The sequence below is a fragment of the Eschrichtius robustus genome, chromosome 4, assembly GCF_028021215.1.
Source record: "Eschrichtius robustus isolate mEscRob2 chromosome 4, mEscRob2.pri, whole genome shotgun sequence".
Taxonomy (NCBI): Eukaryota; Metazoa; Chordata; class Mammalia; order Artiodactyla; family Eschrichtiidae; genus Eschrichtius; species Eschrichtius robustus.
Window position 1 is genome coordinate 77117419 of NC_090827.1, and position 17622 is coordinate 77135040.

The 17622-nt window shown below is 36.6% G+C and overlaps 1 protein-coding gene across 18 annotated transcripts in view; it reads left to right on the forward strand.

Annotated features, from left to right (window-relative positions):
- Nucleotides 1–17622, forward strand: part of CLOCK (clock circadian regulator) — a 139264-nt gene that overhangs the window by 104013 nt on the left and 17629 nt on the right. For all 18 annotated transcript variants that reach the window (XR_011073925.1, XR_011073926.1, XM_068542908.1 and 15 more), the window contains 3 exons: nt 12883–13024; nt 14846–14946; nt 15481–15570. Coding sequence is in view for 16 of the 18 variants with exons in the window: in XM_068542908.1 (XP_068399009.1) it covers nt 12883–13024; nt 14846–14946; nt 15481–15570 (333 nt within the window). In the remaining 2 variants the exon portion in view is untranslated. The remainder of the gene's footprint in view (nt 1–12882; nt 13025–14845; nt 14947–15480; nt 15571–17622) is intronic.

Sequence of the window (17622 nt, forward strand, 5' to 3'; positions counted from 1 at the left end):
AAGATGGGGTCTAGTGGACAAGTGAATGGATTAGGCTTAGCTAGACAGAGGAGCAGATGATTTCAGCTACAGAAGGGGTTGGGAAACTATGGCCTTTCGGCTTGATCTGGCCCTCTGCCTTGGTTTGTAACACCCACAAGCTACAAATAGGTTTTTTACATGTTTTTAAGTGATTGAAAAAAAAAAGAATGTTTTGTGACACACAAAGATAATATCAGATTTCACAGCCACACGTACTTGTATATTGCATATGGCTGCTTTTGTACTACAACAGTTGAATTGTTGTGACAGAGACTATGTGGCCCACAAAGCCTAAAATATTGATTCTCTGACCTGTACAGAAAAGTGTGCTGGTCCCTGAATTACAGTAACATGAAGAAGGGTAGAATATGTGAGTATGTATGCTGGTAGGAAGGTTGATATAGTAGTGGAGCTGTGGCATTTCTCTACAGTGAAATAGGAAGTGGAGTTTGGGGTTTGAAAAGAGGGAAAAGTGTTGAATGGTTTTCTAGGAGAGTGAGAAAGTGAATGGACAAGGGAATTTTAGTCTGTTTGGCAGGCAGGATTAAGGGCTCGTTGAGGGTCTTGGTCATTTATTTAAAGAGAGAACAACGGTTACCATGTGTGTTTCTTCAGCCACGTTCAGCTGTGCAGGAACAGATGTGGACTAGGTTAAGAATTGGGTTTCACCAGCACTGGGATTTTCCTAAGGGAGTATGGTGAAGGGAGATAGGGGCAAGGGAGTTGATGATACACTCAAGGGTGTGTTTGTGATGATTAACCATGATTTTAAGCTGGTTAAAGAGGGAAGAGAAGACAGAGTGATTATGAAAATGTGGTAGAATCGATGTATTTTAGGTTCCACTGAAGGATTATTGGAGTTGGGATACTAAAGGGAATGAGGAAGAAACAGGGGGAAAGGTGGTTAGAGAGTAGGATGTTTGAAACTGAGGTTATGGAATGTTTATTTTTATTGATTATCACAAGGTCTAGGGTTTAACTATAAGAATAAGTGACTGAGGACAAGTGGATGTCAAGGTCTTCATCAAGGAATAGAGAAGTCATGGTGTCGAATATGTGAATGTTGATAACCTAGGAATTAAGAATCAGTGAGGGCAACATCTAACATCATACTCAGCAGGAGAAAAGCTGAAAGCATTTCCTCTAAGATCAGGAACAAGACAAGGATGTCCACTCTCGCCACTTTTATTCAACATAGTTTTGGAAGTCCTAGCCACGGCAGTCAGAGAAGAAAAAGAAATAAAAGGAATCCAAATTGGAAAAGAAGAAGTAAAACTGTCGCTGTTTGCAAATGACATGATACTATACATAGCAAATCCTAAAGATGCTTCCAGAAAACTACTAGAGCTCATCAATGAATTCGGTAAAGTTGCAGGATTCAAAATTAATACATGGAAATCTGTTGCATTTCTATACACTAACAACGAAAGACCAGAAAGATAAATTAATGAAACGATTCCATTTACCATCGCATCAAGAAGAATAAAATACCTAGAAATAGACCTACCTAAGGAGACAAAAGACCTGTACTCTGAAAACTATAAGATGCTGAAGAAAGAAATTGAAGATGACACCAATGGATGGAAAGATATACCATGTTCTTGGATTGGAAGAATCGATATTGTCAAAATGACTGTACTACCCAAGGCAATCTACAGATTGCAGTGCAATCCCTATCAAATTACCAATGACATTTTTTGCAGATCTAGAACAAAAAATCTTAAAATTTGTATGGAAACACAAAAAACCCCAAATAGCCAAAGCAATCTTTTTTTAAAATTAATTAATTAATTAATTAATTTATGGCTGCATCAGGTCTTCGTTGCTGTGCACGGGCTTTCTCTAGTTGCGGTGAGCCGGGGCTACTCTTCGTTGCTGTGTGCAGGCTTCTCATTGTGGTGGCTTCTTTTGTTGCAGAGCACGGTCTCTAGGCGCTCAGGCTTCAGTAGTTGTGGCGTGTGGGCTCAGTAGTTGTGGCTCAGAGGCTCTAGAGTGCAGGCTCAGTAGTTGTGGCGCACGGGCTTAGTAGCTCCACGGCATGTGGGCTCTTCCCGGACCAGGGCTCGAACCCATGTCCCCTGCATTGGCAGGCAGATTCTTAACCACTGAGCCACCAGAGAAGCCCCCAAAGCAATCTTGAGATGAAAAATGGAGCTGGAAGAATCAGTCTTCCTGGCTTCAGACTATACTATAAAACTACAGTCATCAAAACAGTAAGGTACTGGCACAAAAACAGACTTACAGATCAGTGGAACAGGATAGAAAGCCCAGAAATAAACCCACACACCTATGGTCAATTAATCTATGATAAAGAAGGCAAGAATATACAATGGAGAAAAGACAGTTTCTTCAATAAGTGGTGCTGGGAAAACTGGGCAGCCACATGTAAAAGAATGAAATTAGAACATTCTCTAACAACATACACAAAAATAAACTCAAAATGGATTAAAGACCTAAATGTAAGACTGGCTACCATAAGACTCTTAGAGGAAAACATAGGCAGAACACTCTTTGACATCAATCACAACAATATCTTTTTGGATCCACCTTCTAGAGTAATGAAAATAAAAATAAACAAATGGGACCTAATTAAATGTAAAAGCTTTTGCACAGCAAACAAAACCATAAACAAAATGAAAAGGCAACCCACAGAATGGGAGAAAATATTTGCAAATGATGCAACCAACAAGGGATTAATCTCCAAAATATACAAATAGCTCATGCAGCTCAATACTAAAAAACAAACAAACAGCTCATCCAAAAAAATGGGCAGAAGATCTAAATAGACATTTCTCCAAAGAAGAAATGCAGATGGCCAATAGGCACATGAGAAGATGCTCAACATCGCTGCTTATTAGAGAAATGCAAATCAAAACTACAATGAGGGCTTCCCTGGTGGTGCAGTGGTTGAGAATCTGCCTGCTAATGCAGGGGACACGGGTTCGAGCCCTGGTCTGGGAAGATCCCACATGTCGCGGAGCAACTAGCCCCGTGAGCCACAACTACTGAGCCTGTGCGTCTGGAGCCTGTGCTCCGCAACAAGAGAGGCCACGATAGTGAGAGGCCCGCGCACCGCAATGAAGAGTGGCCCCCGCTTGCCGCAACTAGAGGAAGCCCTCGCACATAAACGAAGACCCAACACAGCCAAAATAAAATAAAATAAAATAAATAATAATTAAAGGTGCTAATAATTTAAAAAAAAAAACAAAAAAAACTACAATGAGGTATCACCTCACACGGGTCAGAATGACCATCATCAAAAAGTCTACAAATGATAAATGCTGGAGTGAGTGTGGAGAAAAGGGAACCTTCCTACACTTTTGGTGGGAATGTAAACTGGTACAGCCACTATGGAGAACAGTATGGAGGTTCCTTAAAAAACTAAAAATAGAATTACCATATAATCCACCAATCCCACTCCTGGGCATATATATGGAGAAAACCATAATTCGAAAAGATACATGCACCCCAATGTTCATTGCAGTACTATTTACAATAGCCAGGACATGGAACCAACCTAAGTGTCCATCAACAGAGGAATGGATAAAGAAGATGTGGTACATATACATAATGGAATATTAGCCATAAAAAAGAACGAAATAATGTCATTTACAGCAACATGGATGGACCTAGAGATTATCATACTGAATGAAGTAAGTCAGACAGAGAAAGACAAATATCATATGATATCCCTCATATATGGACTCTAAAAAATGATACAAATGAATTTATTTACAAAACAGAAGCAGACTCACAGACTTAGAGAACGGACTTGTGGTTACCAAAGGGGAAAGGTGGGCGGGAGGGATAAATTAGGATGCTGAGATTAACATATGCAGACTACTATGTATAAAATAGGTATTCAACAAGGACCTACTTCCCTCCATTATAATGAGGAGGAAAGAGAAGATGGTTGTATTCATATACCTGGTATGTTAATAGGTAGAGTTACATATTTGGTGGTGGCAAGTTTTCTCATCTATATAAGACAAAGCTATCAGTTGAAACAGGGAGAAAGTTTAAGAACAATGGGAAAGATATGGAGTAATTGTGAAGAGTAGGAAGATGAGCCCACTAGAAAACTTAATGTTTCTGCTTAGTGTTGAGTATCTTTTTTAGGTTGGCGATCATTTTAGGTTGACTGTAATTGTCTCCAAAGGAACAAGTGAGCTGGAAGGCTAGGTAGGACAGGGATGGTTTAAAGTCAGATTTTAATTTGTGCTTTTAGAGGTGCTAGAGTATCTGGTAATGACAAGGAGTAGAGATTGAATGCGGTAGAGTAGAGGGAAAAGTTTCTTGGAGACGAGGAGTTCCTAGAAAGCTGAGAGGACAGGACAGGATATTGGATGAATCACCAATATGGATATTGAATTCTGGAGAAAGGTCAGAGTTGATGTGAAGGACAAGATTTTGAGCAGGCAAATGCGGAGTTCCAAAGATGCTTTTAGTGCCTTGTCTGTAAACTTAAGTGTCATCTTAATTCTGTTGGGGTTTTTTTTTCACTTTTTTTTTTTTCTGATGTGGTGAAATATATGTAACAAAATTTAACATCTTAACCTATTTTAAGTATATAGTTGAGTGGTATTAAGTACATTCACACTGTTGTGCAAGCATCGCCACCATCCATCACCAAAACTTTTTCATCTTTCCAAACTGAAACTCCATATCCATTAAACAGTAACTCCCCATTCCCTCCTCCCTCCAGCCCCTGGCAGCCACCAATCTACTTCTGACTCTGTGAATTTGATTCCTATAGGTACCTCATGTAAGTGGACTCATACGGTATTTGTCTGTATGTGACTGGCTTATTTCACTTGGCATAATGTCCTCAAGGTTCATCCATATTGTAGCATGGGTCAGCATTTCCTTTTAAAGGCTGAGTAATATTCCATTGTATGTATATACCACATTATGTTTATCCATTCATCCATCAATGGACACTTGAGTTGCATCCGTCTTTTGGCTATTGTGATTTTTTTTTTTTTTTCCACACACACACACACTGTATTTTATTTTTACAAGAGATAAATAGACTGACACCAAGCATTGTACATGGATGACCACAACAAAAGCAACAATGATTGCAATTACCAAACATGAAACACACTCATACTATGTCATAATATTGACATTCAGTCCAGTAATCCTCCACTGTAACAGCTCCTTTACTTTGCAGTGAAAATTGATTTGTATATTCTTTGCCTCTGAGTCCTTGTGGGATTTTTTTTTTTTTAATTCAGACAGAAAGTCACAAAAATTATACTCATCAGTTCACTCAGTCCCATGTAATTAATTTTTTTTTTTCATCTTGATCTTTTGTTAGCACTTTTATGAGTTCATCAGTTTTTCATTAGAGTTCTGAAAATGCTTATTCATTCAGTTCAGCAGTATAGTCAGTTACCAGAAACCTGTACTTGTCAGAGTCTTTTCCATGAATTTTTTGAAGATGAAACCCTTTTATAGGAACATATTTGCAAAATCGTCAGAGTACACCCAGAACTGTCTGTAAATGACAAAAGACTTAAAAATGACCACGGTTAAAGATTTGATGAAAGTTCATAATAATGCAGTTGACAAGAAAATTAGTTATTTCTGAGATATACATTTTAAAGTAATAACTAGGATTATTACATATAACATTATACCAGAACATATAAGATTTTTAGAAATTTCATGTAATGTCTGAAACATTTATATTAACATATTTCCATACATATTTCCATACAAATACAAATATAAGATTTTTAGAAATTTCATGTAATGTCTGAAACATTTATATTAACATATTTCCATACATATTTCCATACAAATACAAATATAAGATTTTTAGAAATTTCATGTAATGTCTGAAACATTTATATTAACATATTTCCATACAAATAACCCAATAAAAGTTTAGTATTAGTTGTTTTGTTTGTTTTTTTATACTGCAGGTTCTTATTAGGCATCAATTTTATACACATCAGTGTATACATGTCAATCCCAATCGCCCAATTCAGCACACCACCATCCCCACCTCACCGCAGTTTTCCCCCCTTGGTGTCCATATGTCCATTCTCTACATCTGTGTCTCAACTTCTGCCCTGCAAACTGGCTCATCTGTACCATTTTTCTAGGTTCCACATACATGCATTAATATACGATATTTGTTTTTCTCTTTCTGACTTACTTCACTCTGTATGACTGTCTCTAGATCCATCCACGTCTCAACAAATGACTCAGTTTCGTTCCTTTTTATGGCTGAGTAATATTCCATTGTATATATGTACCACATCTTCTTTATCCATTCATCTGCTGATGGGCATTTAGGTTGCTTCCATGACCTGGCTATTGTAAATAGTGCTGCAATGAACATTCGGGTGCATGTGTCTTTTTGAATTACGGTTTTCTCTGGGTATATGCCCAGTAGTGGGATTGCTGGGTCATATGGTAATTCTATTTTTAGTTTTTTAAGGAACCTCCATATTGTTCTCCGTAGTGGCTGTATCAATTTACATTCCCACCAACAGTGCAAGAGGGTTCCCTTTTCTCCACACCCTCTCCAGCATTTGTTGTTTGTAGATTTTCTGATGATGCCCATTCTAACAGGAGTGAGGTGATACCTCATTGTAGTTTTGATTTGCATTTCTCTAATAATTAGTGATGTTGAGCATCTTTTCATGTGCTTCGTGGCCGTCTGGATATCTTCTTTGGAGAAATGTCTATTTAGGTCTTCTGCCCATTTTTGGATTGGGGTGTTTGTTTCTTTGATATTGAGCTGAATGAGCTGTTTATATATTTTGGAGATTAATCCTTTGTCCGTTGATTCATTTGCAAATATTTTCTCCCATTCTGAGGGTTGTCTTTTCGTCTTGTTTATGGTTTCCTTTGCTGTGCAAAAGCTTTGAAGCTTCATTAGGTCCCACTTGTTTATTTTTGTTTTTATTTCCATTACTCTAGGAGGTGGATCAAAAAAGATCTTGCTGTGATTTATGTCAAAGAGTGTTCTTCCTATGTTTTCCTCTAAGAGTTTTATAGTGTCCAGTCTTATATTTAGGTCTCTAATCCATTTTGAGTTTATTTTTGTGTATGGTGTTAGGGAGTATTCTAATTTCATTCTTTTATATGTAGCTGTCCAGTTTTCCCAGCACCACTTATTGAAGACACTGTCTTTTCTCCATTGTATATCTTTGCCTCCTTTGTCATAGATTAGTTGACCATAGGTGTGTGGGTTAATCTCTGGGCTTTCTATCTTGTTCCATTGATCTATGTTTCTGTTTTTGTGCCAGTACCATATTGTCTTGATTACTGTAGCTTTGTAGTAGAGTCTGAAGTCAGGGAGTCTGATTCCTCCAGCTCCATTTTTTTGCCTCAAGACTGCTTTGGCTATTCGGGGTCTTTTGTGTCTCCATACAAATTTTAAGATGATTTGTTCTAGCTCCGTAAAAAATGCCATTGGTAATTTGATAGGGATTGCATTGAATCTGTAGATTGCTTTGGGTAGTATACTCATTTTCACAATGTTGATTCTTCCAATCCAAGAACATGGTATATCTCTCCATCTGTTGGTATCATCTTTAATTTCTTTCATCAGTGTCTTATAGTTTTCTGCATACAGGTCTTTTGTCTCCCTAGGTAGGTTTATTCCTAAGTATTTTATTCTTTTTGTTGCAATGGTAAATGGGAGTGTTTCCATAATTTCTCGTTCAGATTTTTCATCATTAGTGTATAGGAATGCAAGAGATTTCTGTGCATTAATTTTGTATCCTGCAACTTTACCATATTCATTAATTAGCTCTAGCAGTTTTCTGGTGGCAGTTTTAGGATTCTCTATGTATAGTATCATGTCATCTGCAAACAGTGACAGTTTTACTTCTTCTTTTCCAATTTGTATTCCTTTTATTTCTTTTTCTTCTCTGATTGCCGTGGCTAGGACTTCCAGAACTATGTTGAATAATAGTGGTGAGAGTGGACATCCTTGTCTCGTTCCTGATCTTAGAGGAAATGCTTTCAGTTTTTCACCATTGAGAATGATGTTTGCTGTGGGTTTGTCATATATGGCCTTTATTATGTTGAGGTAGGTTCCCTCTATGCCCACTTTCTGGAGAGTTTTTATCAGAAATGGGTGTTGAATTTTGTCAAAAGCTTTTTCTGCATCTATTGAGATGATCATATGGTTTTTATTCTTCAATTTGTTAATATGGTGTATCACATTGATTGATTTGCGTATATTGAAGAATCCTTGCATCCCTGGGATAAATCCCACTTGATCGTGGTGTATGATCCTTTTAATGTGTTGTTGGATTCTGTTTGCTAGTATTTTGTTGAGGATTTTTGCATCTATATTCATCAGTGATATTGGTCTGTAATTTTCTTTTTTTGTAGTGTCTTTGTCTGGTTTTGGTATCAGGGTGATGGTGGCCTCATAGAATGAGTTTGGGAGTGTTCCTTCCTCTGCAATTTTTTGGAAGAGTTTGAGAAGGATGGGTGTTAGCTCTTCTCTAAATGTTTGATAGAATTCACCTGTGAAGCCATCTGGTCCTGGACTTTTGTTTGTTGGAAGATTTTTAATCACAGTTTCAATTTCATTACTTGTGATTGGTCTGTTCATATTTTCTATTTCTTCCTGATTCAGTCTTGGAAGGTTATACCTTTCTAAGAATTTGTCCATTTCTTCCAGGTTGTCCATTTTGTTGGCATAAAGTTGCTTGTAGTAGTCTCTTAGGATGCTTTGTATTTCTGCGGTGTCTGTTGTAACTTCTCCTTTTTCATTTCTGATTTTATTGATTTGAGTCCTCTCCCTCTTTTTCTTGATGAGTCTGGCTAATGGCTTATCAATTTTGTTTATCTTCTCAAAGAACCAACTTTTAGTTTTATTGATCTTTGCTATTGTTTTCTTTGTTTCTATTTCATTTATTTCTGCTCTGATCTTTATGATTTCTTTCCTTCTGCTAACTTTGGGTTTTGTTTGTTCTTCTTTCTCTAGTTTCTTTAGGTGTAAGGTTAGATTGTTTACTTGAGATTTTTCTTGTTTCTTTAGGTAGGCTTGTATAGCTATAAACTTCCCTCTTAGAACCGCTTTTGCTGCATCCCATAGGTTTTGGGTCGTCGTGTTTTCATTGTCATTTGTCTCTAGGTATTTTTTTATTTCCTCTTTGATTTCTTCAGTGATCTCTTGGTTATTTAGTAACGTATTGTTTAGCCTCCATGTGTTTGTCTTTTTTACGTTTTTTTCCCTGTAATTCGTTTCTAATCTCATAGCGTTGTGGTCAGAAAAGATGCTTGATATGATTTCAATTTTCTTAAATTTACTGAGGCTTGATTTGTGACCCAAGATGTGATCTATCCTGGAGAATGTTCCGTGCGCACTTGAGAAGAACGTGTAATCTGCTGTTTTTGGATGGAATGTCCTATATATATCAATTAAATCTATCTGGTCTATTGTGTCATTTAAAGCTTCTGTTTCCTTATTTATTTTCATTTTGGATGATCTGTCCATTGGTGTAAGTGAAGTGTTAAAGTCCCCCACTATTATTGTGTTACTGTCGATTTCCTCTTTTATAGCTGTTAGCAGTTGCCTTATGTATTGAGGTGCTCCTGTGTTGGGTGCATATATATTTATAATTGTTATATCTTCTTCTTGGATAGATCCCTGGATCATTATGTAGTGTCCTTCCTTGTCTCTTGTAATATTCTTTATTTTAAAGTCTATTTTATCTGATATGAGTATAGCTACTCCAGCTTTCTTTTGATTTCCATTTGCATGGAATCTTTTTCCATCCCCTCACTTTCAGTCTGTATGTGTCCCTAGGTCTAAAGTGGGTCTCTTGTAGACAGCATATATATGGGTCTTGTTTTTGTATCCATTCAGCCAGTCTATGTCTTTTGGTTGGGGCATTTAATCCATTCACGTTTAAGGTAATTATCGATATGTATGTTCCTTTGACCATTTTCTTAATTGTTTTGGGTTTGTTTTTGTAGGTCCTTTTCTTCTCTTGTGTTTCCCACTTAGAGAAGTTCCTTTGGCATTTGTTGTAGAGCTGGTTTGGTGGTGCTGAATTCTCTTAGCTTTTGCTTGTCTGTAAAGCTTTTGATTTCTCCATCAAATCTAAATGAGATCCTTGCCGGGTAGAGTAATCTTGGTTGTAGGTTCTTCCCTTTCATCACTTTAAGTATATCATGCCACTCCCTTCTGGCTTGCAGAGTTTCTGCTGAGAAATCAGCTGTTAACCTTATGGGAGTTCCCTTGTATGTTATTTGTCGTTTTTCCCTTGCTGCTTTCAATAATTTTTCTTTGTCTTTAATTTTTGCCACTTTGATTACTATGTGTCTCGGCGTGTTTCTCCTTGGGTTTATTCTGTATGGGACTCTCTGTGCTTCCTGGACTTGGGTGGCTATTTCCTTTCCCATGTTAGGGAAGTTTTTGACTATAATCTCTTCAAATATTTTCTCTGGTCCTTTCTCTCTCTCTTCTCCTTCTGGGACCCCTATAATGCGAATGTTGTTGCGTTTAATGTTGTCCCAGAGGTCTCTTAGGCTGTCTTCATTTCTTTTCATTCTTTTTTCTTTAGTCTGTTCGGCAGCAGTGAATTCCACCATTCTGTCTTCCAGGTCACTTATCCGTTCTTCTGCCTCAGTTATTCTGCTATTGATTCCTTCTAGTGTAGTTTTCATTTCAGTTATTGTATTGGTCATCTCTGTTTGTTTGTTCTTTAATTCTTCTAGGTCTTTGTTAATCATTTCTTGCATCTTCTCAATCTTTGCCTCCATTCTTATTCCAAGGTCCTGGATCATCTTCACTATCATTATTCTGAATTCTTTTTCTGGAAGGTTGCCTATCTCCACTTCATTTAGTTGTTTTTCTGGGGTTTTTTCTTGTTCCTTCATCTGGTACATAGCCCTCTGCCTTTTCATCTTGTCTATCTTTCTGTAACTGTGGTTTTTGGTCCACAGGCTGCAGGATTGTAGTTTTTCTTGCTTCTGTTGTCTGCCCTCTGGTGGTTGAGGCTATCTAAGAGGCTTGATGGGAGGCTCTGGTGGTGGGTAGAGCTGAGTGTTGCTGTGGCAGTCAGAGCTCAGTAAAACCTTAATCCACTTGACTGTTGATGGGTGGGGCTGGGTTTCCTCCCTGTTGCTGTGGCGGTCAGAGCTCAGTAAAACCTTAATCCACTTGACTGTTGATGGGTGGGGCTGGGTTCCCTCCCTGTTGGTTGTTTTGCCTGAGGCAACCCAACACTGGAGCCTACCCGTGCTCTTTGGTGGGGTTATTGGCAGACTCTGGGAGGGCTCACGCCAAGGAGAACTTCCCAGAACCTCTGCTGCCAGTGTCCTTATCCCCACGGTGAAACAGAGCCACCACTCGCCTCTGCAGGAGACCCCCCAACACCAGCAGGTAGGTCTGGTTCAGTCTCCCCCAGGGTCACTGCTCCTTCCCCTGGGTCCCGATGCACACATTACTTTGTGTGTGCCCTCCAAGAGTGGGGTCTCTGTTTCCCCCAGTCCTGTCAAAGTCCTGCAATCAATTCCCACTAGGCTTCAAAGTCTGATTCTCTAGGAATTCCTCCTCCCATAGCCGGACCCCAGGTTGGGAAGCCTGACGTGGGGCTCAGAACCTTCACTCCAGTGGGTGGACTTCCGTGGTATAAGTGTTCGCCAGTCTGTGAGCCACCCACCCAGCAGTTATGGGATTTGATTTTACTCTGATTGCGCCCCTCCTACCGTCTCACTGTGGCTTCTCCTCTGTCCTTGGACGTGGGGTATCCTCCTTGGTGAAGTCCAGGGTCTTCCTATCAATGATTGTCCAGCAGCCAGTTGTGATTCTGGTGCTCTCGCAAGAGGGAGTGAGAGCACGTCCTTCTACTCCGCCATCTTGGTTAATCTTGGCTATTGTGATTAATGCTGCTATGAACATGGCTGTACAAATATGTGTTTGAGTACCTGCTTTCAATTCTTTTGAGGATATACCCAGAAATGAAATTTCTGGATCATATGGTAATTCTATATTTAATTTTTTCAGAAGCTGTTATACTGTTTTCCATAGTAGCTGTACTGTTTTATTTTATACATTCTTGTCAGCACTGCACAAGGGTTCCAATTTCTTCATATCCTCACCAACACTGGTTATTTTCTGGTTTTTTTTTTATAATAGCCGTCTTGATTGAAGTGGTATTTCTTGGTTTTGATTTGCATTTCCCTAATGATTAGTGATATTAAGCATCTTTTCATGTGTTTGCTGCTTATATATCTTCTTTGGAGAAATGTCTCTGCAAGACTTTTGCCCATTTTTTAACTGGATTTTTTGTGACACGTTTTTTTAGGTTTTGTTTTTGTTGTTGTTTTTTGGTTTTTTGTTTGTTTTTTGCTGTTGAGTGGTAGGAGCTCTTTATATATTCTGGGTATTAATTCCTTATCAAATAAATGACTTACAAATGTTTTCTCCCATTCCGTGGTGCTTTTCCACTTTGTTTATAGTGTCCTTTGATACACTTCTGTTGCCTGTGCTTTTAGTGTCATATCCAAGAAATCATTGCCCAATCGAATGTTATAAAGCTTTTTCCCTTTTTTTTCCTAAAAGTTTTATAGTTTTCGTTCTTAATGTTTAGATCTTTGATCCACTTTGAGTTAACTTTTATATATGGTATAAGGTAAGAGTCCAACTTCATTCCTTTGCATCTGTTGTTTCTTTAAATAGAGAATGAAACCAAAACTTTCTGGCTATTAAAATTTTTTTTTCATTTCTTTACCTAATATTACACAGGTACACTTCCCTTGTTATGGGGTAAAAACTGATTTTGGGGAGGAGGAATTAGCAGGCAGTATTGCTAATTTGGGAACTCTGAACTGAACCACAAGAAAACATTTATTTTACTCTTGTCTCCTTAGAGCCAAGATTCTGGGTCTGATAATCGTATAAATACAGTCAGCCTCAAGGAAGCATTGGAAAGGTTTGATCACAGCCCAACTCCTTCTGCTTCCTCCCGGAGTTCAAGAAAATCATCTCACACTGCAGTCTCAGACCCTTCCTGTGAGTACCCTAGCTTGAAAGCAGACTTCCTTTAAAGAGAGTCCTTCTAAATTGTTTATGTTGCCGCTATCAGCATTTTTCATCACTGCCACTTTCAAATTGTGTTTACATTTCTGAAATACACTAACCTTTTCAGTGAGCAAGAGGCACATTGCTCACATTTAGCAGAGTTAAGTTTATAAAGTAGCCTATAAAATATGTAGGTAGTAATATTGGTCTTGTTAAGTTATTTTTAATCGTTCCTCTAAAAGAAAACAAAACTATTACAGTAATTCCTTTTTTATTGGTAGAGCCAGTAAGTCGTGTTCTTTGAGTTTGCTTTTTGAAAGTGTTTTGTGTGTGTCTTGTCTTTATGAAGAGTTACATAATTGTCATTAAATTAATATCCTTTTTGATTTTTTAAAAAGAGTCTAGCACCTTTGTTTCTCAGAGTATTAAAACTATATATAATGAAAAAGGAGGTTTTCTGAACTACTCAACATTGTGGGTAGAACATCAAAAGAGGTTAAATATAGAAATTTCTGAGATCTTAGAAAAAAAATTTTTCCCTATTATAGCTATTTCTTTCTTTTAAAAAACAAATTATTTTACTGTGGTAAGAACACTTAAAATGAGATCTACCCTCTTAAATTTTTAAGTGTACAGTACATTATTGTTGACTATAGGTATGACGTTGTACTGCACATCTCTAGAGCTTATTCATTGTGCTTATCTGAAACTTTATGCCCATTAATTAATAATTCCCCATTCCCTGCCTCCTGACCATTGGCAGTCACCATTGTGCTCTTTGATTCAATGAATTTGACTATTTCAGATACCTCATATAATGGAGTCATGCAGTACTTGTCTTTTTCTGTCACTGGCTTATTTCACTTAGCATAATGGCCTCAAGCTTCATCCAAGTCACAAATTGCAGAATGTCTTTCCTTTTCCAGGTTGAATAGTAGTATTTCACTGTATGTATACACCACATTTTGTTAATCCATTCATCTGTCAGTAGACATTTAGATTGTTTCCGTACCTTGGCTATTATGAATAGTGCTGCAGTGAACGTTGGAATGCTAATATCTTTTCGAGATGCTGATCTCAATTCTTTTGGATAAATACCCAGAAGTGGGATTTTTAGATCATATATGGTAGTTCTAATTTTAATTTTTTTGAGAAGCATCCATACTGTTTCTACGGTGTCTGCAACATTTCCCATCCCCACCAACGGTGTGCAAGGGTTCCAGTTTCTCCACGTTCTTACCAACACTTGTCTTCAGATTTGTTTTTTGAACAGTTTATAAGCTGTTTGTTTTTTTTTAATTGTATAGTTAAAGTATACAATTAAAGTATAGTTTAATTGTATATTTTTTGAATTGAAGTATAGTTGATTTACAGTGTGATATTTTTGATAATAGCCATCCTGACAGGTAGAGGTGATATCTCATTGTAGTTTTGATTTGCATTTCCCTGATGATTAGTGACATTGAATATTATTTCATATATCGGCTGGCCATTTCTGTGTCTTTTTTGGATAAATATCTGTGCAAGTCCTTAGGCCGTTTTTTAATTGAGTTATTGGGTTTTTTTTTACTATTGAGTTATAGGAGTAGTAACCATTTTTGAAGTTTTCCTATTTCAGATATTTTCTTTGTCCTTAAAAAAGAAGTGATTAAAATGAATCATCTTGTTGTCATAGACTTCACTTTTATTGAATAATTTAGAAAAATAACTCAAAAACCACTTTTATTCACTGAAATGCATTTTGAGATTGATCTTTGAAAATTATATTTTATAAAGTACTAATGCTATTCTGTTTTTGTTGACCAACCTTAGCTACACCTACAAAGATCCCAACGGATACTAGCACTCCTCCCAGACAGCATTTACCAGCTCATGAAAAGATGGCACAAAGGAGGTCATCATTTAGTAGTCAGGTAAACTCTTCAGGTAGTATTCTTCTGAATAAAGATTTATTAAAGGGGAAAAAAAATCATCTAAATCTTCAGAAATTCATTTATTCATTATCCCTTTCTATGAAATTCAAAATAGTTGTTGATACATAACACTTACTCAAGATCTTTATTTTTTTGTGAAGTAGTTGTCAAACATACCAGTCCTTTTGATTATTTTTCAGGTAAAATGTTAGATTTCTTTTTTTCAGTTATGGAAGACTGATAATTTAGAGCCATTTTATATCTAATTTCAAATACCAATCACTTTCAGTAAAGTCCAGCCAGCTTTTATTGAGAGCCCATGCAAGGTAATGTGGCAGATGCCTTGAAAGACAAAAAGATAAATAGGGAATAGGCATTTCCAGTTTAGAGGGGGGAGACATGCCTATACTCAGCTAAAAAAGTATGAGGCTAGTTGTAATTCCGTTATAAAGATGCCATGGTGATATTTCTGGTGGAAGTGCTCATGTATGGGAATGGTTGTCACCCCAGTGTTATTTTTTATTTTGCTTCTAGTCCATGAATTCCCAGTCTGTTGGTCAGTCATTGACACAGCCAGTGATGTCTCAAGCTGCAAATCTACCAGTTCCACAAGGCATGTCCCAGGTATTTCTGTTTGTTTCAGTTAAGTATTTTAAAATTATAAATTGTTTTTAAGCTACTAGAGATTTTTAAAAGTACATACTTATAGGTGCAGTAAATCTCAACTGTGGGCATTTAGAATATCTGGGGATTTTTTGATTGTCAGTGATATTGGGGTACCACTGACCCTTTAGTCAGCAAGGACCAGGGGTGCTAATTGTCTTTTAGGGTGTGTGACAGTTTTGCACGACAAAAAACTATCCTGTTTAATCCCTATTGAGAAACAGTATAGGCAGAAAGATATTAAAGATGAAATGTAGCTGTTCATTTTGTTCTTCTTATAGATAGTAGAAGAATTGAGTAATTCATATATTCATCCATTTGTTTATATACAGGACATTTACTGAGTTCCTTGTATTATCAGATATTGCAGGTGCTGGCAGTAAATATATCTGTACTAAGAGACTTTATTACATCTAGAGGGAAGGACAGTTAACTACAATACAGTGTTCTGTAGTCTATGCTCAGGGTCTGAAGGCTTGGTATGTGAGCACATTAGATGGACCCTTAATGCAGCCTGAGGAAGTGAAAGAGAACTTCCTGGAAGAATTGTTACTTGGACTGAGTCCCAGAGGAGGCTTAAATATAAAAACCAGCAAGACAAAGGAGAGGTATTGCAAAAGTGACACTTTTGATTATAACTTCACAACTTGTATGTAATTTATGACTGCACTCATTCAGTGCCTCAGACACGTTAAAAATACTACTAAGTTGTGCTAAAAATAATCCAGAAGTTTCTGTTCTGTTTGGTGTTAAAGATATCTTAACAGTATCTTAATTTCAAATAATGATAGTTACCAATAGGTAAAAACAATATTTTTCTAAAAATACCCTTATCATATGTGGTTATTTAAATTATATATATATAACTATAGCTATTATATATTATGACACTTGTACAAATATATTGACAGTGCTATAAATTACCTAAATGTCATAATCTTGACTTTTAGCAACATACAATTGTGTAAGGTATTTATAACAGCACTGTACTATTAAATAGTATCTGGAGTTGCAGTAGTTTTTATCAGCACTGAGTCCTCAAAAGCTTTTTATTCTGAAGGGTAACAGAATTTTTATGTAAATATTTGACATATTTTCAATATTATTAGTTCATTAATCTCAAGATACTGAATAAGCATTTCTTAACATTGTTAAGGAATATTTTCATGAAATAAATAGTATCAACTATGTCAAAAATGTTAATAAGTATTCAAATCTCGTATTTCATTCCGTGATAAAGCCAAGCACTCTGCCTCTTAGTTCTATGATTTTATTTCCCATTATTCTGCTTTCTGTGTTTATTTTTATTTTCGTATTTGTATTTAATAGAAATCCTTTAAGTGGTGACAATGTAATGTTTACCTAAAGGTATAAATAACTTTAGTTAAAATAAAATATATTTGTATGACATAAATATAAAATTTCAAATAATGAAAAATTAAGGCATGAGGGTATTAAACTTGTAATGTTTTCTCACACCTAGCGTAATCTAATGTATGATTTGATCTGGTATTGTCAACTTCAGAAGTCAGAGTTGTATACTTTGAAAAGTAATATTCAGTATTCTCAATACAAACTTTTGGAGATAGAGTAAAAAAGCTTTTGGCGGGCATTTCTCACTTTTACATGAATTGTAGGAGACTATTTTAAGATTAAGACAGATTTCCAATACAGTGAAATTCTTTCTGCTCTTATACTGTATCCGGTACAGAATATTCCTAGAATTAAGTAAACGCGCTTAAGTGGTGAATCAACAAATGTGACTAAGTTTCAAGCAGTAGTAAATAGAAGCTGCCTATAACTCAGGTGAAACAGAGAAATAAGTAAGATTGAAACCCTTATTTACTCTGTAGGTAGAATAATCTGTGCTTTCGTTCGCGTATGCATGCATTCATTTATAATCGCTTAGTCTTTAAAAGCCTAGGTTTTGTACTTGTCTGAGAACAATTTCAGTCGAAAATATTATGGTTGGTTATGTCAGATTTTTACAACTTTCTAATGTCAGATTTTTAT